Source organism: Nothobranchius furzeri, chromosome 8, assembly GCF_043380555.1.
Source record: "Nothobranchius furzeri strain GRZ-AD chromosome 8, NfurGRZ-RIMD1, whole genome shotgun sequence".
Classification (NCBI taxonomy): Eukaryota; Metazoa; Chordata; class Actinopteri; order Cyprinodontiformes; family Nothobranchiidae; genus Nothobranchius; species Nothobranchius furzeri.
In genome coordinates, this window is record NC_091748.1 from 58,815,152 (window position 1) to 58,841,492 (window position 26,341).

General features: G+C 42.2%; 2 protein-coding genes across 3 annotated transcripts in view; one reads left to right on the forward strand and one right to left on the reverse strand.

Annotated features, from left to right (window-relative positions):
* Nucleotides 1–26,341, reverse strand: part of p3h2 (prolyl 3-hydroxylase 2) — an 83,450-nt gene that overhangs the window by 20,617 nt on the left and 36,492 nt on the right. The window lies entirely within an intron of this gene.
* On the forward strand, nt 9,738–16,275 carry LOC139071556 (uncharacterized). Its single transcript, XM_070554170.1, has 2 exons — nt 9,738–16,112; nt 16,223–16,275. The coding sequence occupies exon 1, from the start codon at nt 9,941–9,943 to the stop codon at nt 15,011–15,013; it is 5,073 nt and encodes a 1,690-aa protein (XP_070410271.1). The 5' UTR covers nt 9,738–9,940; the 3' UTR covers nt 15,014–16,112; nt 16,223–16,275.

The window sequence follows — 26,341 nt, forward strand, 5'->3', positions numbered from 1 at the left end:
CATCACTCATGGAAAGGATGCTTCTGATCTTAGCAATATTCCGAAGGTGGAAGAAGGAAATCCTACAAACCTGTTTAATGTGGGATTTGAATGACATGTCCTGGTCAAAGATAACACCAAGGTTCCATACTTTGTTCTCTGAGACTAATTTGATGCCATTCAAGTCAGGTGATTGACTAAGCACTTTCCTTTTCTGAAGTTCTGGTCCAAAGATCTGAACTTCTGTCTTGTCTTCATTTAAAAGCAGAAAGTTTAGAGTCATCCAATGTTTTATGTCTTCAAGACAAGCCTGTAATCTACCTGACCGATTAGGTTCATCAGGGTTAATGGATAGATATAACTGAGTATCGTCAGCATAACAGTGGATGTTTATCCCATGCTGTACAATGATTTTATCAGTTGGAAGCATATTTATAGCGCCTGAGTGGATTTTCTCTGGGAACTCCTGTTCTCTCCCACAGACCAAAAACATGCATTATTGGGTTAATTGGAGACTCTAATTGTCCCTAAATGCGAGTGTGTGAATGGTTTTGCATTCTGTGTTCCTGTGATGGACTGGTGACCAGCCCAGGGGTCTCCTGCCTCTTGCCCAGTGAAAGCTGACTATAGGGACTAGCACCCCTCAACCCTAGAGAGGAATGAGCAGTAATGATGACTGAGAGAGACTAAGTGAGAAACATTCCAGGCCTGCCTGTAAAAGCAACTCTACAAGCACATTTACTCACTGTACATCCTGTACCTCATGAGCACATTTTTCCTTCTGCATCATTTCAAAGAAGCACCTGTAGAGGCAAATAATCACGTCTCAGTCTGAGCCCTCCCTCTGCCCTCATGGTAAGCTGTTGGACCATCTTGCCAATCTCAGGGAAGTGTCTGATGTGGGTGTGATGGTGTGCCAAGTTAAATGCAAATTAGCATGCTTCTCCAGGCCTCTTCTGTGATTCACAGGTATGTATGTACATAAGTAAGTGCTGCTGCAATGATGCTATTATCCAAAAATACTTTTTTTCTTCAAAAGCTGCCATAAAGGCAATTAAGGAGAGCCTGTTTCTCATCAAACTGAACAAATGTAATTATTGACTTTAGTACCTTAAGTCAAGAAAGATGGTTAAAAGTCTAAATCTAATAATAAATAAGACTGTGTAAATGGTAAACGGCCTGTATTTGTATAGCACCTTCTTAGGTTTCGACAACCCCCAAGGCGCTCCCCCCCCCCCCCCCCCCCCCCACACACACACACACACACACAAAATACTCAAAACCCATGGAGTTTGATGCTGGAGATGGCACAGGAGTTTTCCCAACCAATCAACACAATTTGTGGCTCGGAAGAAGTCTCATGACCATTTCCTAAGAGGTAACCTGGAGTTGATGGCTCTTTGGTGGCAGGAGCATCTCATCTCTGCTGTTGCTGACATGGTCTGCTTCATCAAACTATGACCTTCACCTCTATTTGGAGAGGACTGCAGCAGAGTGTGAAAGAGCTGGGATGAGGATTACCAACCCCAAATCCGAGGCCACAGCTCTTGATCAGAAAAGGGTAGATTGCCAGAGATCCAACCTAAAGTGGAGGAATTTAAGAATCTCTGGGTCTTTTCATAAGTGAGGGAAGGAGGCAGCAGGAGATCAACAGACAACTCCGGACAGCATCTGCAGTGATGTGGAAGCTGAAGCGATCTGTTACTGTCGATCTTGATCCCAATCCTCACCTACAGTCATGAGCTTGGGGTAAACACCTAAATAAAGTATTATGAATACAGGTGGAAATGAGATTCCCTCTGGCTGGGTGATGGTGAGGAGCTTGGATGCCTGGGAGACACAGACTAGAGTAGCTTATCCATATTGTGAGGAATCAGCAAAGATAGTTTGGGTATTTGGTTAGGATGTCTCTGAGATGCATCCCGAGGGAGTTGTTTCAGCAATGTCCTGCTGGAAGGAGGCCCCCTGGTCGACCCGGGATGCGCTGGTGGGGCTCTATCTTTAGGTTAGGGTGCTACCTGTGAAGCAAGTCAAAGTTTCTGAGGAGAAGACAGTTTAGACTGATTGTTGGGGTTGCTGATCCAACAATCTTGACCTGGATAAGCTGGAAAGGGAAGCCAGATCTTCATTAACGTAAAGAAGCATCTAATGATAAATGTTGGGTACATCTAAGTGTTTAAACGGTGTTCTTACACAGCTCTATGGTTCTCCTGCTGGTTCTGGTTCAGAAGGTCAGACTGTCACAGGAACGTACCGATGAGGAACTTTCACACAAACACAAACCTAAACTTTCCTGCAGATGTTGGATGGAGTGTTTGTACATCATCACTACACACAAAGGCCTAATCTCCATCATTCAGACATGTTCAGCTGGACTTGATCTTGTGGGAAAAATCAGAAGTCTGACGATTAGATTAAATTACATTAAAACAGACTGAAGAAGATGGTATTTTAATCTTCACATTGTTATAAAAGTATATCCCTGTAATGATTAACCTAGATAAAAAAAAAAGTTTTATCCAATAAAGAAAAGTCTGCGTTCTCATCCTCCAGTTTGTTCTATTCCAGGTGGTTTAACAGAAAGCAATATTTACTCATCTGTTGACACAGGAACTGTAGAAGTGCACTTTTACTAAACTAATATTTGCATGTGGTCTGGAGGGTTTCCTGTTTGCTTGTTAGTCTGCATTTATCCCTAAGACAAACAATTGGAGGACAGAAATGTGCAGATGGGTTTCAGAGAAAACAAAAACGTTCGGAGCTGGAAATCAAACTCAACATTTATTTGCTACACTCCTCTTATTTGGATATTGGGACTACTTTATGACAATCATCAGGATTCTTTGTGCTCTGAGAAGAATAAACTCAGTTTATTGTGTATTGAACTTTTTTACCAGGATATAGAAACTAGAAGCTTATCCGATGACTAATGATCTCACATAATAAGGAGGTGATGATGATAAAACTTACATCTCAACAATCCCTAATAACCTTTTCCACTGTGAACAGTCTACTTGTAGGTTGGACGCATTTGGGAAGTGGCCTTTTCCAAAGAAAACAAGACATTATATTAACAGATCCACAGTTTAACTTCACATTTTAACTCTGGCAAAAACAAGCACTTTGGAAGGAAAACCAGAAAAGCTGCTTTTATACTTAAATCAAAAGTGAAAACTGTGAGCAATGATTTTTTATTTCATAATGAAATTAAAATTATGAACAGCATGTCTGGCCATGCAAGGTTAGCATTTTTTACCTGCCAATTGTTTCTTTGACCATATATATTATGGGCCATTCCCATCTGTACCGGGTCGGCCCGGGCCGGGTAGCGTAGGTTGTTTACATATCTGGGTGGCCTGGTATTTTCCCGGGCCAAACAAGGCTCATTCTCAGCCCTCTTCTCGAGGGGGTCTGCTTCAGGCCGACCAGGGCCAACACACCCACTGCTGACAGCAAATTCACACCTTCCATTAGAGCAAGCCTCTGATTGGTGGGTAGAATCAGCCCACATGGGCTTAAGGCAAGGATGTGTGGAATCAACCGGGCCAGGCTGGGGCCGACTGGGGCTACCCGGCCCGGGCCGACCCGGTACAGATGGGAATGGCCCATTAGATATTAATTGATGACATAAACCAATAATTTTGCAGCCATTCAATAAACGCCAAACTTTTTCAGCAACGATATATGATGTCATGTTAATTTTTTACAAACTGCAGAGGTCAAAGGGAACACAGATCACATGTCAGGAAAAATGATTAAGTTTAAAAGGTTGACCTGAAAAGTTCCTTACTGGAAAAGAGATTTACTAAAAGAGTGTAGGACAAAGGACTTCCTCTCATACTCCTAAACCTTTTTCTAGCTGATGATGGTCATAGCAGCTATGCTGAGTCACGGTACTGGTATCAGTACCTGGCACTGGGAACTCCCATTAGGAAAGTGGATAATTATTTTCCCCTGGGATAAACATCCCACTCACTCCCACTCTGGATCATTTCAAAGGCGCACAGAGAACACTTTGATTGATGCTTCCAGGAATCCAGGAATTCCTGGAAAACTTTTGAACTATTTACATCTGTTTCTTTAATGTTTATGTGAAATGGAGGCTGATGGTGGTTACAGAACTCAATTGCAAAACCAGCAGATAAATACAGGAGTTTAACGACCACGTTTAAACTGAAATGAGCTGAGAATGCAACTAAACACTAACGGACTAAACTGATAAGAGAGCAATTATGTAACAAGAGGTCAAAACCAAATGAAGAGTACCGTAATAGAAATGCAGGTTGTATTAAAATAAATGAACCAAAAGCTCTGTAACGTCACGAAATGGCCTGATTTTGAGATCCCACAGGTCAAATGCACAGCCAGGTCAACTTACCCTGGCTATGACACATCCTACTATCTGTTCCCCTCGCAGGAGACTCGAAGTCTGCATGTAGTCCCTTTAATCAGAGCCTACTTCCTCACATCAGCTGGACTGCAGAGATAATAAATGATAAACAATAAACATTTTCTCCTCCAAGGTCCATCACAGAGGAACTGTTTAAAATAAACTCCTTTATTCCCAGATGAAGAAGAGAAAGAAGATTTTATAATTAAAGATAATCATTAAATATTGCAATGGCTAATTATAAATAATGAAATGTTTTATTAATCTGTGCTCAATGATTGTTTTAGTATGTTTACTTGATGAGGTCATAACATTTGCACTCACAAGTAAAGTTAAGTTAATGCCTGACACATACGTAAATCTTTTGCCTAGATTCGGAGTCTCCATCATAGAGGGTGTGTCTCTGTGATGTTTGGTAACATCTCTCAAACTTGTCAGCCCCTGATTGGCTGGCCAAAACATAATATCAATTCTTTAAAACCAGATGGCTTTGGGTAATTAGTCAGTTCTAGAGAAAAGCTTCAGACCGGCTATCTGAGCGAAAGCCTCTCTAACCAGAAGGATTTCGACACGTCGTCAAAACCTTAAACCCTTTTCGCACCTGCGAAGCTGAACAACAAGATATTTTCCTGCACAACAAAGCTGACTACAAACTCCTTCAGAGTTATTTTTCAGACGCTCGGTTTCATCCATCTGTCGCGACCCGAGAGACATCTCCGGACTGAAAGAACGGCACCTCGGCCCTCTACAGACCTCCGGTGCCAGCGGTCATCCGACCTCTCATTTTCGGATCCACCAAGAGGGTCTCTTAATCCGGGTAAAGTAGACACACAGATAGTGTCTGAATGTGTTTATGATAATAACATCTTTATTATAGTTTGCAAACCAAATTTTTTCCATCCAGAACTCAGCTCTGAGAACGGAGATTCTGAATACAATATTCACACATAGGTTCTAGACACCATCTTAGTCACATCCACTCACAGTAAATAATAGTTTAAACCATTTGTCAAGTCTTAAGTGTTTGTAAAATAACTTCTTACCTTTGTTTATAAACCTAACTGTTTCTTGAATCAAAGCGAAGTGTGTACGATCCCTTAATGAATAAAATAATCATAGAATCTTCTGACAAGTGTAGAGTATCACCACTTATTGGTCACAAGTAGTGGTAATAATATAAATAGCTTTTCAAGCTATTTACTTAACCCAATTTACCCTCTATTATCATTACAGCTCTAAAATAAACTATAAAACAAGGGAAAAATAAATAAGACAATAAAAAGTTAAACACAAAATTACAAGTTTGATCTTTACACTAAATCCCTTTCACATAAAGTGATTTCAGCAGTCTTATTCTTGACATTTTCAGTACCTTTCAGAATGAGCTGCTTCAGGGCTCTGTCATTTTAAAGGTGCATTATGTAAGTATGAAGTAAGACCGACATCCTGTGGTTAGATTTGGGTACTGCAGTCCATTGTCAAAATACACAAATGACTCTTTCAATCCTGTTCCATGAGCTTCATGGATGCTGTCAGTTTGGGACAAGCGCCAGATTCTAGATGACAAGCAGTGTTGGGAGTAATGGCATTTAGGTATAGAATAGAATAGGTAATTTTTACGCATAACAAAAATAGCATGAGGTGATCAGTAAACAGCGTAAGGTGGCCTGTATGCCCCACAGAAACACAACGCCGTTGAAGAATGGTGGTGTTGCATTTTGCTAAGTTTTATGGCTCCAGGAAATGGCTGCAGGCAGTGAAACAGAAGGCAGAAAACTCTAGAGCAACCAGCGACTCCGCCCCCTAGCAAATCAGAGGCTAGAACCACGATACCGGCCCGACTCAGCCTTGCCAGGTACCTCAACGGAGCAGAGACTAAAAATAGGGCGAAAGTACAGGGCAAATAACGAAACTGTGGTCGGGCTGAGCTGCACCGGTCTGAGTTACTCTGAGCAGTGCTCCTGGAAAGCTAACTTTAGAGTAAAACAAAAGGATGATGTGACTTCTTAGGGTTACAAGAAATAATGTCTGGACTGCTCCTTTTACTGGCTAACATACTGTCCACATCTCAGGAGCTTTTTGCCAGCCGGTGTTGAATTACAAATGCCGGCTCATCAGAGTTAGCTAGGGCAGACTTGGCAACCCTGCAAGCTCTCAAATTGCGAACAGTGACTACGTCCTAGGACTGGGCGATATGGCAAAAATAGAATATCACGATTTTTCCAATATTTATCACGATTTCGATTTTATCACGATTTTTTATCCATGAATAGCATAACTTCAATTGCGTATTAAAGAAGAGAAACATTGAATAAATAAACATTTATTCATATTAGGGATAATCAACACAGTGCTAACACACATATTTTAAACTCACACCAAAGATGATAAAAGCCCTGAGAGAAACTATTACAAAAATCAGTTTTTCTCGTTTTTCAAGTAACTTAACATAAATTAAAATCGTAAACATATTTAAAGTGCAAACATGTCAATTGCAAACGTATTGTGCAAACATTAACTTGTTCAAATACTATGTAGCTCCCAGTTGCTCATGTAGTGGATAGTTAAGCTCAAATATGGCTCTGATGTGCGGCTGGACCAGAGATCGCTTGTGGTAGCAAATAACTGCGCATTCTGAATATTTTCTGCAACTCTCACTTTGCTTTCAGCGTACATGCGTGGAATGGCGGTGTTTGAAAAATACTTGTGGCTGTAAAACTCGTAGAGCGGATCCAATGTTTTTATTATTTTCTTAAATCCCACTCCTACTGTTCGCACGGGACACAAATCTTTAACCAAGTGGTACGTCACTGCATCTGTCACGCTGTTCCATCGTCTGCTGTCTCTGTCGTAAGGAGTGAGTTTTGTGAGTGTTTGTTAGCGTTTACTGCCTGGAAGAAGCACTAGCCGCTGTAGCCGCAGACTTTTTAGCTTTAGCTGCCAGCTGGCTCTCATTGTATTGTTTGGGATGCCTTCTTTTCAAGTGATTAAACACGTTTGTGGTGTTGCCATCACTTGCCTTGACGCTCTCCTTGCAAATGACGTTTCGCTGCTCTTTGTCATCTGGTGAAAAACCAAACCAGTTCCATACAGGTGCTGGCCAGTAAATTAGAATATCATCAAAAGGTTGAAAATATTTCAGTAATTCCATTCAAAACGTGAAACTTGTACATTATATTCATGCAATGCACACAGACCAATGTATTTCCGATGTTTATTACGTTTAATTTTGATATTTATAGGTGACAACCAATGAAAACATCAAATCTGGTATCTCAGAAAATTAGAATATTCTAAAGGCCAATGAAAAAATGTTTGTTTCTCTAATGTTGGCCAACTGAAAAGAATGAACATGAAAAGAATGTGCATGTATAGCACTCAATACTTAGTCGGGGCTCCTTTTGCCTCAATAACTGCAGTAATGCGGCGTGGCATGGACTCGATCAGTCTGTGGCACTGCTCAGGTGTTATGAGAGCCCAGGTTGCTCTGATAGTCGTCTTCAGCTCCTCTGCATTGTTGGGTCTAGCGTATTGCATCCTCCGCTTCACAATACCCCATAGATTTTCTATGGGGTTAAGGTCAGGCGAGTTTGCTGGCCAATCAAGGACAGGGATACCATGGTCCTTGAACCAGGTGCTGGTGGTTTTGGCACTGTGTGCAGGTGCCAAGTCCTGTTGAAAGGTGAAGTCTGCATCCCCATAAAGTTGGTCAGCAGCAGGAAGCATGAAGTGCTCTAAAACTTCCTGGTAGACGGCTGCATTGACCCTGGACCTCAGGAAACAGAGTGGGCCAACACCGGCAGATGACATGGCACCCCACACCATCACTGACGGTGGAAACTTTACACTGGACCTCATGCAACGTGGATTCTGTGCTTCTCCGCTCTTCCTCCAGACTCTGGGTCCTTGATTTCCAAAGGAAATGCAGAACTTGCTTTCATCAGAAAACATAACTTTGGACCACTCAGCATCAGTCCAGTCCTTTTTGTCCTTGGCCCAGGCGAGACGCTTCTTGCGCTGTTTCTTGTTCAAGAGTGGCTTGACACACGGAATGCGACACCTGAATCCCATGTCTTTCATGAGTCTCCTCGTGGTGGTTCTTGAAGCGCTGACTCCAGCTGCAGTCCACTCTTTGTGGATCTCCCCCACATTTTTGAATGGGTTTGTCGTCACAATTCTCTGCAGGGTGCGGTTATCCCTAGAGCTTGTACACTTTTTTCTACCACATTTTTTCCGTCCCTTCGCCTGTCTGTTAATGTGCTTGGACACAGAGCTCTGCGAACAGCCAGCTTCTTTAGCAATCACCTTTTGTGTCTTGCCCTCCTTGTGCAAGGTGTCAATGATTGTCTTTTGGACAGCTGTTAAGTCAGAAGTCTTCCCCATGATTGTGGTGCCTTCAAAACAAGACTGAGGGACCTTTTAAAGGCCTTTGCAGGTGTTTTGAGTAAATCAGCTGATTAGAGTGGCAGCAGGTGTCTTCTATATTCAGCCTTTTCAGAATATTCTAATTTTTTGAGATACCAAATTTGGAGTTTTCATTAGTTGTCACTTATTGTAACTGACGTTGAAATGTTTGTGTTGGTTGCCATGACAACACCAGCAGCGCATCGGAGATCGGTACGTTGTCTCTGTTTTGTTTTCTTTATTTGGTACTCATATTGTGGACCTGTGCAGTGGAGTTATACGTCTTTCTTATAAGAAATGTTTCTGTTGAGATTGTTGTGAGGTAGTCGCTTCCTGTGAGTCGCGGGAGAGACGACACGGAGCGGTAACACGGCGGACTTTTGGAACATACATCTTTTCTACTGCTGGGTTTACAAGGCGTACACGGTAAAAAACGTTATACTGTTCTTCGTTTAACACTTGTGCACTTGCGAAAGGAAATAAGTGGCTGAGATGAATATCATATGTGCTATTGATATTATTTTACTTGTTTCTAGTTTTCACGGTGCTCCATGATTGTCAGAGAGAAATAAAATAATTGTGGACATCAGTACGAAGCGTGGATTCTTTCGACCCGAGTAGAAACAGTGAAAACGTTGGCCCAATCCATCTGGAGGCTTCGGTGCGCAGAGCTCTCGTCATCCTGCAGCAAGCTACAGTGAGCTACAGGCTTCAGTGGACACGTTGCTTTGCATTTTGGAGCAACCAATCAGGAGCTGCATATTCAGTGGACACTTCAAGAAGCGGTTTCAAGAAGCGTGAGTCATCAGGCTATATTACGCAGCTGTTATGCCTCCTGTGTTGATGGATAGAACATGAGCTACAAATTTGCTATAATGGACAAGAAATTAATTGTGTTCAAACTTCAGACTGTGTAACAAAAAAAAGAAAAAGAAAAAAAAAAAGGACAATCTGTTCAAGTCCTGGAACTTATTGTTGTTTTCTTACTTATTGTTTGCAAGCTTTAAGAAGGCTGAAACTGAAGTTTATTTACTGTCATATGTAAGAAACTAAGCTAATGTGCCTTGTGTTAATTTTAATAATTCTCCACCTATTGCATCCATTCCATTCTTGTAATTACCTTAGATATCTTGTCCCTTCATAAGATACCCCTTTTAAAGTCTGAAAATGTCTAAAGATGACCATAGTCATCCTAATGTTATGTCAAAAGTCCAAGATGCAGGGGATATGAAAGAGGAAAGAAGTGTAGTGTCTGAGAAATCTGAGACAAAAACAAGAAAATCCTCTCGTGAAAGGCGATTAACACCAAAAATGCAGGAACTGAAAGATCAAGAGTTAACTCAAAAGGAGAAGAGGTTCAAAGCAACATATGAGAAGTGGAGAAGCAACGTAAGAGACATTCGCACAAGGTTAAAGCAAGCATGCTCTGAGAGTGACATGTATAATATGATGGATGAGGCTGAGAAGCAAGAGTCTGAATTAAAGGAACAGTATGACAGAATTCGACTCCAAACCTCACCAAGTCAAGAAATTCGAAGAAAGATTGATGCATGCTCAGCTGTGACAGCCGACTTGCTGCAGCTGATGAGAGTACGTCTCACTGAAGATGAAGATGAGTTTGACACAGTGGCAGAAAGATCAAGGTTACGCATGCTACTTGATAATGAATATGCTAGGTCCATATATGGATCCACAGCTTCCAGAGTTACTGCACCCAGCTGTCACAATTCTAAACATCTCTCAGAGTCACCTAGCATTTCGGCTATGAGGGCGGAAGCGGCTGCTCAGCTGGCTGCAAAGAGAGCTGAAGTTGATATGGAAGCTGCCATCGAAGCTCAACGTCAGCAGTTGAGAAAACTGGAAAACCAGAGGGACATTGATGTAATTCAGGCAAGGCTAAATGTCTACACTGAAGAAGAGGAAAGGGATGGGACACGCAGTCCTCCATTCAGCAAAGTGAGTGATGCACACCCCTTCGCTCACCACATCCCAGATCAAGAACGGCAGGTTGTGCAAAACGAGACATCATTGGTCAAATCGCTACAAGAGTCATTAGCTCTCACCCGCTTGCCAACTCCAGAACCTTCTGTATTCTCGGGTGATCCTCTGAAGTTTACAGAATGGAGCATGAGCTTCAAAGCCCTCATAGAGAGACGATGCTCTGACCCTGCAGACAGGCTATTCTACCTGCAAAAGTACATAGCAGGCGAGGCAAAATCTTCTCTTGAAGGCAGCTTCTACAGAAAAGATAAAGAAGCCTATCAACAGGCATGGGATAGGTTAAATGCTAGATATGGCCATTCCTTTGTAGTACAGCGGGCTTTCAGAGAGAAGTTAAATGGGTGGCCGAAGATTGGAGGAAAGGAATATCTCAAGCTAAGAGAGTTCAGTGATTTCCTCCAAACATGTAGTAATGCAATGCCCCACATAAAGGGCTTACAGGCTCTTAACGACTGCGAGGAGAATCAGAAAATATTAGTCAAGCTTCCTGATTGGGTGACATGTAGATGGAACCGTTACGTTACAGAGCAGCTAGATCGGGGCAACGACTATCCAAGCTTTCATGAGTTTGCTTCCTTTGTCTCTAAGGAGTCACGCATAGCATGCAATCCAGTGTCATCCTTACATGCCTTAAGGCACTCTGCAGAGGCACCACCAAGAGAAATGAAGCGTTCAAAAGCAAACACGTTTGCCACAAATGTGAAACCTTCAATTCCATCAAGCTCCACCACCAAATCTGACCCTGGTCAAATCAAGTTGGGAGATGCAGAGAAACCAAAGAAATGGAACACACCAACACAAAATTACAATAGTGACCAGTGTATCTGCTGTAGTGAGAACCATTCCATACATAAATGCAAGAGGCTTATGGACATGCCTGTAGAGGATAAGAAAAAATGCATACTTGAAAATAAGTTGTGTTTTGCATGTCTAAGAAAGGGTCACAATTCTAAAGACTGTAGAAACAGGTCCACATGTAGCATATGCAAAAAGAGTCACCCAACGCCATTGCATGAAGATCGTTCTACAGCAGGAGAATCATCAATTCAGGGTGCAGTGGAAGAAAGCACGTCATCTTTATCATGTTGTGTGAGTGGAGGTGAAGGTGGGAGTACGTCGATGATAGTCCCAGTGTGGATCTCAACACTTAGTGCTCCGGACACTGAAACCCTAGTGTATGCACTATTGGACACTCAAAGTAGTCACACATTTGTTGATCAGGAGGTGTGCGAAAAGCTAAAAGCAGCAATGGAACCAGTGAAACTTAAACTTTCCACCATGATGGGGAGAGACTCAGTCGTGAAGAGTCAAAGAGTATGCAAGCTCAAAGTTAGAGGATTTTCCTCAAACGTTTCAATCAATTTGCCTCCAGCCTACACAAGGGACTTCATTCCTCTTGACCGTGCACATATTCCCAATTGTCAGACAGCCAACAAATGGAAACACCTTGTAAGCATGGCCCAAGAGATACCCCCGTTGATGGACTGTGGTGTTGGATTGTTGATTGGATATGACTGCTCCAGAGCGTTAATTCCAAGAAGGGTCATCACTGGGGGCGACTATGAGCCTTATGCTATTGAGACGGATCTTGGTTGGAGCATTGTGGGAAGCGCACCACAGCGTGTGCAAGCTAAAGATGTGACTGGTTTTTGCCATCGAGTGTCTGTCAGAGAGATGCCACCCATAACGCCATTTGCTGTCATCAAGGCCCTAGAGTCCGATTTTGCAGACACAAAATCTGGTGACAGAAGCATATCTCAAGAAGATATATGCTTCCTGCAGATCTTGAAAGAGAGGATCCAACAAAATAAGGAGGGTCACCTGGAGATGCCTCTCCCTTTCAAAGCACGTCCACATCTCCCAGACAACAAAAGGCTGGCATTAGTACGGTTGAAGCATCTAAAGAGGAAGCTGGACAGAGATCCCAAATTCAAAATAGACTACGTGAGATTTATGGAAGGTGTCTTCAAGGATGGAGATGCAGAGAAAGTGGAAAACCAAGCAGAGCTGGGGAAAGTGTGGTATATCCCACATCAAGGAGTTTACCACCCCAGAAAACCAGGCAAAATCAGAGTGGTTTTCGACTGCTCTGCAAGGTATGAAGGCACCTCCTTAAACGACCATCTGCTAACAGGACCTGACCTCACAAATAGCCTAACAGCTGTGCTGTGCCGCTTCCGTAAATATCCCATCGCAGTCATGTGTGATGTGGAGAAAATGTTCCACAGGTTTCATGTGAGCGAGGATGATAGAGACTACCTGCGATTTCTCTGGTGGGAAAATGGAGACACAAACTCAGAACCCAGAGAGTACCGCATGAAGGTTCACCTGTTTGGAGCATCATCCTCCCCTGGCTGTGCCAATTATGGCATGAAACACCTTGCCAGCCAATGTGAGAAAGAGTACCCCTCCGCAGCTAGCTTCATCCAGAAACATTTCTATGTCGACGATGGTCTCATAAGTGTAAAGTCGGTGGGTGAGGCAATTGAACTGGTCAAAGATGCCCAAGCTGTGTGTGCCAAAGGAAAGCTGCACCTTCACAAATTTCTCTCCAACAGTCGAGAGGTCCTTGACTCAGTGGAGGTTGCAGCGCGTGCTACGGAGGTGAAGAATGTTGATCTTAATCACAATGATTTGCCAGTTCAAAGAGTACTAGGTATAAGGTGGAACATTGAAAATGATAGCTTCTCCTTCAAGGTGTCACTTGAGGAGAAACTGGCAACGCGCCGAGGGATCCTCTCAATTGTGGCCTCCTTGTATGACCCTTTGGGGTTTCTAGCCCCAGTCATTCTTGAAGGGAAAAGAGTGCTGCAAGAGATGTGTCAGAGAGGCACAGGGTGGGATGAGCCACTACCCAAAGACTTGAAGTTAAGGTGGGAGACTTGGATGAAGGATTTGGAGAACCTGGAAAGAATTGAAATTCAAAGATGCTTCATACCTGACAGCCTTGGTGAGATTCAGAGAGCCGAGCTTCACCATTTCTCTGATGCAAGCAGTCAAGGGTATGGCCAGTGCTCTTACATCAGAGTAGTAAGCAGAGAAAGGGTATGCTGCTCCTTGGTCATGGGCAAGGCGAGGGTTGCACCAACCAAAATAGTCACCATACCGAGGCTAGAATTAACTGCAGCAGTAACCTCGGCATCTGTGAGCAGCATATTAAGGGAGGAGCTAGAGCTCAAGATTGATGACGAATATTTTTGGACAGACTCAAAGGTCGTGCTTGGTTACATCAATAATGAAGCAAGAAGGTTCCATGTGTTCGTGGCAAATCGTGTTCAGAAAATTCGAGAAAACACAGATGCACGGAAATGGTATTATGTGGACACAGGAGAAAACCCTGCTGATCATGCATCGAGAGGCCTCAAAGTAGCTGACCTCATCAAGTCAAATTGGTTCTCTGGCCCAGGCTTTCTATGGGAAAGAGAGATAGCCACCAAACAGGCTACTTCAGATTTGCTGGTGGGAGACCCAGAGGTGAGGACTACTCAGGTGTTGAAGGTTGAGGCAGCAAGACAGTTTGACATCCAGAAGCATCTGCTGCGGTTCTCAAGATGGGCTACAGCTGTCAACGTCATTGCTCGTATCCAGCGGCTGGCAAAGAGGATCAGGACCGCTGAACCTTTAAACGTGGAAGAGAGAAAACAAGCTGCACAGACTCTTGTCAAGCTTGCACAACAAGATGCCTTTCAAGAGGAGTTAAACACACTCAGCCAGAAACTAGGAAGGCTGCCTTGCAACCACCCACTCTTTCAGCTTGACCCATTCCTCCAAGATGGCATAATGAGAGTAGGAGGAAGATTAAGGAAGGCATCTGTGCCTCTCGAGTTAAGACACCCTGTGATCCTTCCTAAAGATGGTGCTGTTACAAACCTCATCATCGCACACCATCATACCAAGATACAACACCAAGGCAGAGGACAAACCCTCAATGCACTCAGAGTCAATGGTTACTGGATCGCTGGTGGAAGTAAGGCTGTGGCCCAATACATCAGGCAGTGCGTACAGTGTAGGAAAGCCCGCGCGCCACCAGAGGAGCAACGAATGGCAGATCTACCTAGTGACCGTGTTGATCCCACACCACCATTCACTTATTGTGGTATGGACTGCTTTGGTCCTTTTCACACCAAACAGGGTCGCAAAGATCAAAAACGGTACGGCCTCCTCTTCACATGTTTTTGCTCAAGGGCAGTGCATATAGAGATGCTGGAGGCGCATGGGAGCGCCAAATCCGGACAGTGAGAAGCGTACTGAGCACGGTCCTTGCCTGCAGTGTGGGAAGGCTGGATGATGCCTCATTAAGGACATTCCTTTATGAAGCTATGTGCATCGTGAATAACCGCCCACTCACTGTTGATAACATCAACGACCCCAAAAGCTTGGAGCCACTCACACCGAACCACTTGATCACCATGAAATCCTCAATCCCACTTCCACCTCCAGGTAAATTTGTCAAGGAGGACCTGTATGCTAAGAAACGGTGGAGAAGGGTCCAATATCTGACTGAGCAATTTTGGCACAGATGGAGAAAGGAATACCTGGCCAATATTGCTCTGAGACAGCGATGGCATACACCAAGACGTAATGTGGAGGTGGGTGACATTGTGATTCTCAAAGAAGAAGATGTTCCTCGCAATGAATGGAAACTCGCTAGGGTTGTGGAAGCACATGAGGATGATGATGGACTTGTACGGAAGGTGACAATCCAGACTGGTGATAGGAAATTAGGAAAGAGAGGCGAACGCCTCGTCCAACCATCCATCATTCAAAGACCCATTCAGAAATTAGTGGTCCTGGTAAAAAATGAGAAAAATATGTCATTCATTGATTAGATTTCCCTTCTAAAATACAAGTTGTCATTATGCTGTACTTCATGCACATGTTGTGGAGATGTAAATTCTGTTCATATTGTTGAATTCATTGTTTGAGAAAAGTATATTGTTTATGTCAATGCAAGAGTGTTTTAACATAACAACATGGTGCTTGGGAATTACCATTGATTTAATGAACAATACAAGTGTATTTACATTCGCAATTGTAATAATCAAAGGTAATTGGTGGGAGTGTAACTGACGTTGAAATGTTTGTGTTGGTTGCCATGACAACACCAGCAGCGCATCGGAGATCGGTACGTTGTCTCTGTTTTGTTTTCTTTATTTGGTACTCATATTGTGGACCTGTGCAGTGGAGTTATACGTCTTTCTTATAAGAAATGTTTCTGTTGAGATTGTTGTGAGGTAGTCGCTTCCTGTGAGTCGCGGGAGAGACGACACGGAGCGGTAACACGGCGGACTTTTGGAACATACATCTTTTCTACTGCTGGGTTTACAAGGCGTACACGGTAAAAAACGTTATACTGTTCTTCGTTTAACACTTGTGCACTTGCGAAAGGAAATAAGTGGCTGAGATGAATATCATATGTGCTATTGATATTATTTTACTTGTTTCTAGTTTTCACGGTGCTCCATGATTGTCAGAGAGAAATAAAATAATTGTGGACATCAGTACGAAGCGTGGATTCTTTCGACCCGAGTAGAAACACTTATGAATATCAAATTTAAATGTAATGAACATTGGAAATACATTGGTCTGTGTGCATTGCATGAATATAATGTACAAGTTTCACGTTTTGAATGGAATTACTGAAATATTTTCAACCTTTTGATGATATTCTAATTTACTGGCCAGCACCTGTATAATGGAGGAGGCGTTCCTCTTCGGAACGAAAACCTCGTTGTCCTCTCAGCCGCGGCCGAAGCCCTATTTGTTCACACACAGGTGAAAACAAGCAGGGCACTAATATATTACTATGACTCACTCTGATTGGTTAAGGGTCAAACAAAGGCGTGTCATTCGCCTGGGGTAAGTTCCCTTTTCATTCAGAGGCAGAATTTCAACAGCAGAGCTGTGAATCGTGATAAAAAGGTCTCTCAAAAATGACAGACCGTCAAATGTGTAGATCGTAAAACGGTCTAAAATCGTCATATCACCCAGCCCTACTACGTCCCTCTTTGGCCTTTTTAGAAGGAGAAAAACTGGCCGCCACCCAGCCAGCTGAGAAGGAAATCTGTTTTAATGTAACTTTCCTAACAACATGATTGAGACATTAGGCCGTTTTGTGATTGTTTCGCTGTAAAATTCATACTCAACTTACTTTTAAGAAAACAAGCTGGTGCTAGCCATGCTGACCCCTTACCTGCTCAGGGTGTTATTAGCTGACATGCTCTGATTTTCGGAAGGTGCTCTGAGTAAAGCCACTGCTCCTCCAGCAGCAGATCTCTTGCATGAGAAGTGGCTCTATGCTAATTTCCAGATTGTGATGTCACAATTGAGGATTTTTTAAAATGGCTTGCTTCAGGCACATAATTGCTAAAACCAAATACTGACAGAAAAGGGATGAAGATGTTTTTCCACGTTTGGAGGCAGAGACGCACACTGCAGCACAAAAGGGAGCTTTCATGTCCCTTTTAAATAAATCTGGTCAAATGATGTCATTACCGTTTCACATGAGCTAATGTGAAACCACCAAATCCCGCAGCTGTGTCTGCAGCTCACTGCTCCCACAGGGGATGGGCCAAATGCAAAGAAAAAATTTCACACGTGTGTGTTACAACTAGTGGGACTTAAACTTTAACTTAACTTTTAATTATTCTGAAGTAAATAAACCAGATTGACAATTTAGTTTTGCACCACTACAGATTTAAATTTATTAATAATAATAATAATGCATTGAACTTATATAGCGCTTTTCAAGACCCCCAAAGACGCTTTCACACACTCTCACATTCACACACTGCTAGTGATGGTAAGCTACTTGTAGCTACAGCCGCCCTGGGGAGGTCTGACAGAGGCGAGGCTGCCATTTGGCGCTGTCGGCCCCTCTGACCACCACTAACACAGGCAAGTTGGGTGAAGTGTCTTGCCCAAGGACACAACAGCAGGATACCCCTGGCGGGAGCTGGAATCGAACCCATGACCCTCCGATCATGAGGCAACCCGCTCTACCGACTGATCTCACATGTCACTCTTAATTTCTTCTATATTAGTCAGGAAACCAGGCGAGGTGTGCATTACATGCAATGTGGCGAATCCATTAAACACATATGGAAAAATAATGATGTCACTGGTTAAAGCTGTCTACTTTGATGCCACCCTGCACTCTGTTCTGTCCATCACTTCCCTCCTTGTTGAAAGCTTCACACAGTGACCTCTTTCTCTTAGGCCAGAGCGTGTTGCTCCTGTAAGGTCCTATCAGAGGAATTCATGGAAAAACCCTCACCTCAGCCGCTGCCAAAAGGCCTCTTCACTACACATGAAGACAAGAGAGAAGACAACTTCTTCCTTTGCACACTCACCCGTTGTCATCTTCTCTAAATGTCCCAATGATGACCCACTTAAAGGAAACAGTAGTAGAATAATAAAGCCACTGTTCGCTCTGCCATGCTTCTTTATATCCACACACTGTTTGGAAACTGCTGGCTGTGATTAAGATGAAAAAATAAAGAGAGAACACATTTGACCACAAAAGGCTGAGAGGCCAGAATGTGAACCAGGCACTCAGAACCAGAATCTGTTAGCTAACTAAACACAGTTTGTCTCTATTATGAGCAAATGTGGATCAGGATGGTTGAAGTGCAGTGGCTGCCTGTTTGTACAGTCGTCTGCCCAGTCGGTGACATCATCTGGCTGCAGACTAGGCTCATTATCCTCATCATTTTCGCCAACTTCCTGGTTGGGCTTGATGAGAGACTTCCATCGAGACCTCAACAGATCAGCTACTGTAGTCAAACTTTCCATGTTCATCCCAGCTGACCAGTTTCAGGACACACAGAGCCAGCTTTGTTAGAAAAACCTAACATTAAAACACAAGGTGTGTCTAATTTAAGCGCTGCCGACAGGGTGGAAAATCACCCATAATGTCTTCCTCCTTGCATTTTACCTTCTTTCCCTCTTCAAACACACTTCTCACATTCCCTCCAAACTGAAATACAGAAACACACACACTCTCCTTTCTCTGAAACTTCTAAAAACAGCCCTGCTTAACCAACCTGCTCTTTTAAAAAAATACCACAATCATCTGATCTCACACTCCATTGGTTTTCCGTTCACATAATGGTTCCCTTAGCCAGGCTGGAAAAACTTTCGCCCAGAAATTTGAAATCAGTAGTGTTTTGTCTGTCACTTTGCCTTTGATTGCGGTTGGGGAGTGTGTGTGTTAGAGGTGTACACAGAGTGGAACTGGAGCCCATGCAGGGGAGAGCACGAATACGTCCAGCCAGGTTTCTCTGGGCCGCGAATTACTGGATTAAACGGGAACATATGGGAATGCCGTTCGCCTGCCGAGACAGGAATGAAAAATTTCCCATTTTCATGTGGCGCAATACTCATGTGTACCAATAAAAACACATCAGGACAAGTGAAGGCATTACATGTTCTGAAACTAAGAGAGGGTTTATTTATTGTAAGAAGCTAAACTTGGTAGCTTAAAGAAAATATACTAAATGATTTTGACTTTTATGTTCTAAATCACAAACTGAAGCCTACATTTTTATTTTATTAATGGGAATATTAGCACAACTTCATTATCTCATTCATGTTAGCACAACATTTTAAATTTAATGGCAGTCAAGTGAACATAAAATTCAGCAAAGTAAATTTTGTCTTAAATTATTGCTGGAACATTTTGTTTTCTTCTTCAGTCCTTTCAATAAATCAAACTTCTTGTTTTGGAGTTTTCAGGTCCATTTTGTGACAGAATAAGGCAACATTTTGTTGGTTAAATACTAAGTCCTGATTAACATAACATCTGACAGCTTGACTAAATTTTGTGTTAGAATTATTCTTTTCCTCAACAAATTGAATACTCATGCAGAGTGAGTATGCATATATTAAAATGTTTAGGACTTATTGCAAAAATGGAAACACACTGGCAAAAACTATTTTTGCGTCATTAGGCCGGTTTCCATGATTGGAACTTCTGGGTACATTTACCGGACCTTCAAGGTACAGTACGTCTCCATTCCACTGGGCAAACCGGCAAAGACCTTTTTTCAAGGCATTTCAGGGACCAAGAGAGTACCTGAACTTGGACATGTTGTCCGACATTGCCTGGTAGAGTCGCTGGGTGGGACTTGTTGTTAACTCGTGCTGACTGGTTGTAACACAAAAGGAAACTTTATTGGCAAAAATAGCCAAGCGAACAAACCAGCATTTGTAAAATTGGGAGAGTTGCTGGTGAAACAGAATGGAAAGAAAAGAAAAGAAGCTGAGCTAATGCTGCTTTAAGCAACACTCATGAGTTTTTAACATTTTACGCTAATGATTTCAAACTGGTTTCAGTGGTTCTTGAACCACTTCACATTGGACAGCTCTCTGTCGCCCCCTACTGACCAGAAACTACACTTAAAGGTTTTGTGGTTCAGGTAGGAACACTATGGGAGATCTAGTCCTTCTTTACGGCATCAGCTGTTTACTGTTTTTATTTGAGCTACCGGCACAGTAAACTTTTTCATTTCAATGACAATGTCAATAAATGGTGCAAGAAGAAGAATTTAGCCTCACTCTTGTTATATTGCAGCCACTTGCTCTGAGCTAGACAGTGAGATAACGATGCTTCAATAAACAGACTTGAATTGCTTTTTATGCTAATTTATTGAAGAATGGCCTCTAACCATTGCCTCTCTTTGACCATCATTAAACTGAAAACATACAAATTAGAAGATCAGCTACCTGGCATAGAAAACTAGTTTTTTTTACATGCTAACATCAAGCTAACACATATAACAAGTTCATAACACCACAAAAGTACAAATTATGAAACTGTTTACACATAAAATGAAAAGATAATAATTTTCTTGTTATAATTAATATTTACAGACAAATCTCGTCTAAAGCAACAACAATCGGAGATCAATTACTCCTCAATACGACGTGTTTCAGCATTACGTTCAGCCATCTTGGATTTTTCTGCTATTTAGAGCAACCAAACATTACTAAAGACAGTCACTACAAGGAGCTGTAGGCCAACTTACAACCCCACTATAGATAACTAAGGCAGAACATTTTTACTTTGTGGCTTATTTATTATCAGTTGGCTCATTAGCATAGTGCTAGCCACAGAAGGCGGTGGCCCGATTGTTTATGACCTCCTATTCTGCTTTTAAACCAGTTAGAGGGAGAAGCAGGAAACCTATCAAGCGTTTCACTTCTTCTGGTCGCTGAATGCCGCTTTTTCTGCTTCTGCTCCCCTGAATGGATTAAATCACGGCGCAATTTGACATAATACAAATTTTAATTTTATTAATGTTTGTGGATTACTTGTGGCACTTATCAGTGACATAACTCACTGCCAAAATGGTGGTGATATGTTGATGTCCTGAAAGGGATAATTTTGTATGAAGACGCAAAAGCTGAAGAGGACCCTCGTATTTTTGAACTCCTAGAGGGGAAACACGACTCTTGGTGGGATTTGTATATTTGAATGTAGTAGTTCCATTTAAGCCTGCCCAAACCTGAACATCAAACCTACCAAACTGAATTTGTGTTTTTAGCTTGAGCTGAATCTCCTCAGAAGAAACAACACGAAACAAAACAGAAATATCACAGACCTTTCACTTTTCTCACAATAAAGATTTTTAAAAATGAGGGGACTTCCCGTCTGAGGGGAAGATTACAAGGAGGTAACATTTCCATTCTTGGTACTCAGACAGAAGGGTCAAAGGTCAGCTTCTCACAAGACTGTGGACAAACTCAGCCCTTCCACTCCAACTCTAAAGCCACAGGTCTTTAAATAAGAGGCACATTGAGTCTGAAGTGTAGTTTCAGTGTTAAACCTTCCTTTCACAAATGTCTATCCATCCAGGAGTTATATTTATCTGCTAGAGAAAGTGTGGATTTGAGTCAGTGAGACAATCCAACTGATCTGTGTCCACCTGTGTCTGAAAAGAAGTAAGAATATCATTTGTTTGGTTTTGTTCTGGAACAATGGAGGAAGATAAATGAGAAGCAGAAGCATCAGAGAATCAGCTACAGGTGCGATGGTGGGAAAAATCTGAAATTAATTAATAAAGAACTCTTTCCACTTACTCTGAACTTTCCATGTCACTCACAAATGCGTGTGATCCACATAAAGACGAGTATGTCTGCAGTCATGACAGAAATGAGAAAGTTGAAACCCTTGAAGGAGTTTACCATCGAAAACATCAGATTCAGTCTACCTATCTCATGAGGTAATGGATTATGTTTTTCACAACAGAACAGCATTTTTCTATAATTAAAAACTAGAAAAATGTACTCATTAATCAACCATGTACTTAAAATGACAATTGGAACGGACAGAGGAAAAGGGTAAGACTAAGGAAATTGAGTAGGGGAGCTATCCAATTGCGCAACCTTTAAACTCTTTCTAAAACTGTTGGCATTACACATGTTGAAGTTAAGCTTCTCAGTAAGAAATTGAGCAGAAAGCATTCCAAATGATGCATTTCTAAGACACTATTACCCCTCGTAATATGCCCACTTACACAGAGCTTACACCACCCACCGCACCTTCCCCTACACACTTTATTTTCCCTGCAGGAGGCTCCAAAGGAGTTAAAGTCAACTGGATATAGGCAATGTTTGCATCAAACCAGCACAATCTAATTGGGCTGAGTGTTTGTGGCAAATTTTAAACAGTCTTTGCAAAGCTTCCAAAACGTCTCGAAATATCTCCAATTCCTCCCAATTGCCACCAGTTTTAAATGAGACACGACAGTTCTATGATCAATGCAAAACATGTTTATGAAGTTCTTTGCACCAAATCCCTCTCACATTTCAGCAGTTTGATTCTTGACTTTTTCAGTACCTTCCAAAATGAGTAATTTCAGGGTCCTGTCGCTTTAAGAAAACAAGCTAGAGCTGGCCACGCCCACCCCTCCCCCACTCAAGCTGCCATAAGCTGAGAAGCTCTGATTTAACGGAAAGGGGCTCAGAGTAGAGCCACTGCTCCTCCAGCCTGGATAGGTGGTTTAATGCTAATTGTCCAGTTTGTGACATCACAAAGAGGGACTTTTTGAATTGGGTTGGTTGGGGCACGTAATTTCTAAAACCAAACACTGACAACAGGGACAGCCAGGATCCTTTCACTTTTTGAGTGTTGATGGTGTTGAGATATGTATTCTGATGTGTTAATGTATTACATGAGACTCTTATTTCGGAAAACACGGTTAGAGGAAATGACGTGTGCTGTCATGTGATATGTTATGTGCCAATAAGAGTTGTTAATAATGAACTTTGAACTCTCCCATCCACCAATAAAAGCAGAACATTGGTGATATGCTGCAGCTGCTTTAGACGCCAAGCTCAAAACGACAGCTCATCTCGGTGTTTGTGAGAAAGTCAGTGCTACTGCGCACGTTATCTGCTAACAGATGGAGGGAGTAGAGTCATATGGCAGGACAAAAGGATGCAAAAGATGAGTTTTACATAATGTGTCCTCTTTAAAAAATAGAGATGTCTCAAACAATGGAGTTCTCGACAGTCTTAATCTGTTTGCAGTTTCACAATTTTTGGGACAAAGACATTTTGTGAATAAATTGCAAGAGAAAATTTGCACATTTGCAAAAATCTCACAAGACCATATCTGTGATTTCAGGTGACTTTTTGCATATTTTTCTCACTTTCTGTGTCTCAAACTATTGCAGCCCAGAGAGGGTTGGCCTCAAAGGTTGACAATCCTAAATGAGGAGGTGAAATTTTCATTCACACCACAGACAAAAACCCTCAAACTTCATCTGATGTGCCGTCTAATCTTCCTAATCCCATCCCTACATCGCACAAAGGACACATGTTGCTCTTTGTTGTTCTGGTTTAGCCAAAATCATGATCTTTTAGTTAATAAAAGGGGTTGACATGAACTACCAACAAAAGTTATTCAGCTGCCTTTAAAAAAACAACAGAACAGATTAAAAATAATTTATGACCTTAAAATAATTAGGTGAAGTTATTAAAGATGGATCTTGTTAAAAAGTACTTGCTGCAAATTGCTGCTATGAGTTGTAGTGGAAAAATTCCAGACATAGCTGGAAACCAAACAACTCAAAGATGCTTTAACAGTACATGGATACACATTAGTGCACACACACACACACACACACACACACACACACACACACACACACACACACACACACACACACACACACACACACACACACACACACACACACACACACACACACACACACACACACACACACACAGGAAGATTTTGGCAACAAATACTTTGTGACAGCAGCAATATTTCACGCTTACTGGCATGCTCATTCAAAAAGCCCAAATGTATTCTGCACATAATGGAGAGACACAAAAGGAAAATAAATCCTCCAAAGAACGGTTACGAGAAAAGCCTTTTTTGTTCTGAACGTGCCACCTCTTGCTGCTTAAAGTGCATGAAGAAAAAACCTGGCCCGGCAGTCTCTCCAGGGGGTCCACACTCCTGACTCCTTACACATGTTCTCGGATCGGAGTGTGTGGACACAAAATGTATGCATGTGAATGTATTTGCACATGGGAGAAGCTGAATAAGTCAGCTGGTGTGTTAAAGAGAGGCCATAACTCTCCTGGTGAGGTCATAAATGCACACCGAAACAAGTTTTCTTTTCTCCTTTCCTGCAGAATGGCTAGAAGGTGACCCTGCTCAGATGTGAGTGGAAGTGTGAGAAGACTGGTGTTGAAGGGGATTGCATTTAGAAAAAAATGCAGCTGGAGGGTTTTCTGAATCAGGAGGTTGGTAACTTCTAACACATGTATGTGTTCTAAAGCACAACTTGAAAAGGCCCAGAGGATCAGATTTATCACAGGAAACTCTTTTCTGGGAAAAAATAATATTCTTACAATTTTAGAGTCCCTAAAGAATCCATATGTTTAATATTTTCTTAACCTTTAGAAACTTTACCTGCAGGCTGCTTTTACCACCTAAAACGGTTGCACACTTGGTCAATACAGCAAAAAATGAAGTGGCTGAGCATTATACAGTGGGTACGTAAAGTATTCAGACCCCTGTGAATTTTTCACTTTTAGTTATATTGCAGCCACCTGCTAAAATCAATTACATTAATTTTTTTCTCATTAATGTACACACAGCACCTCATATTGACAGAAAAACAGCATTTTTGAAATGTAGGCAGATTTATTAAAAAAGAAACTGAAACATCACATGGTCACTCAGGTGCTTTTCATTTCTTCTGATCATCCTTAATGTTGATGAGATTGCCCTACACCTTCATTGGAGTCCAGATGTGTTTGATTTGCATATCAGAGCAAATGAGAATCATGAGGTCAAGGAACTGGCTGAAGTGCTCAGAGACAGAACTGTGGAAAGGCAAAGATCCGACCAAGGTCACACAATTATTTGCTGCACTTCAGGTTTCTAAGAGCACAGTGGCCTCCATAATCCTTAAATGGAAGACATTTGGGATGACCAGAACCCTTCCTTGAGCAGGCAGTATGGTCAAACTGAGCTACCGGGAGAGAAGAACCTTGGTGAGAGAGATGAAGCAGAACCCAAAGATCACTGTGGCTGAGCTCAAGAGATGCAGTTAGGCAATGGAGAAAGTTGTAGAAAGTCAACCATCACTGCAGCCCTCTACCAGTCGGGGCTTCATGGCAGAGTGGCCCGTCGGAAGCCTCTCCTCAGTGCAAGACACATGAAAGCCTGTATGGAGTTTGCTAAAAGACACCTGAAGTACCCAGAGATGGTGAAGAATAAAAATCTGATGAGACCACGATAGAATTTTTTGGCCTTAATTCTAAATGTGTGTAGAAAACCAGGCACTGCTCATCAGTTGTCCGATACAGTCCCCACAGTGAAGCATGGTAGTGGCAGAGTCATGCTGTGGGGGTATTTTTTTAGCTGCAGGGACAGGACGACTGGTTGCAATCAAGGGAATGATGAATACAGCTAAGTACAGAGAAGTCCTGGATAAGAATCTTCTCCAGAGTGCTCAGGACCTCAGACTGGGCTGAAGGTTTACCTTCCAGCATGACATTGACCCTTAGCACACAGCTAAAATAACAAAGAAGTGGCTTCACAGCAACTCTGTGAAAGTTCTTGAACGGCCCAGTCAGAGCCCTGGCTTAACCCAATTGAACATCTCTGGAGAGACCTAAAAATGGCTGTCCACCAACGTTCACCAACCTGACCGAACTGGAGAGGATCTGCAAGGAGGAATAGCAGAGGATCCCCAAACCCAGGTGTAAGAAACTTGCTGAATCTTTACCAAGAAGACTTGTGGCTGTATTAGCTCAGAAGGGTGTTCTACTAAATACTGAGCGAAGGCTCTGAATACTTTGGCCCATGTGATGTTTCAGTTTTTCTTTTATTTTTAAAAAAATCTGCACTAATTTCCAAATTTATGTGTTTTTTGTCAATATGGGGTGCTGTGTGTACATTAATGAGGAAAAAAAACTGTTTAATTTATTTTAGTAAATGGCTGCAATATGACAAAGAGTGAAACATTGATGGGGGTCTGAATACTTTCTGTACCTACTGTATAAGATGAGATAACAAAGATTACACAAGCATAAGCA

What these genes read in the sequence shown, in the direction of transcription:
- LOC139071556 (XM_070554170.1), top strand. Translation starts at nt 9,941, where the DNA reads ATGTCTAAAGATGACCATAGTCATCCTAATGTTATGTCAAAAGTCCAA.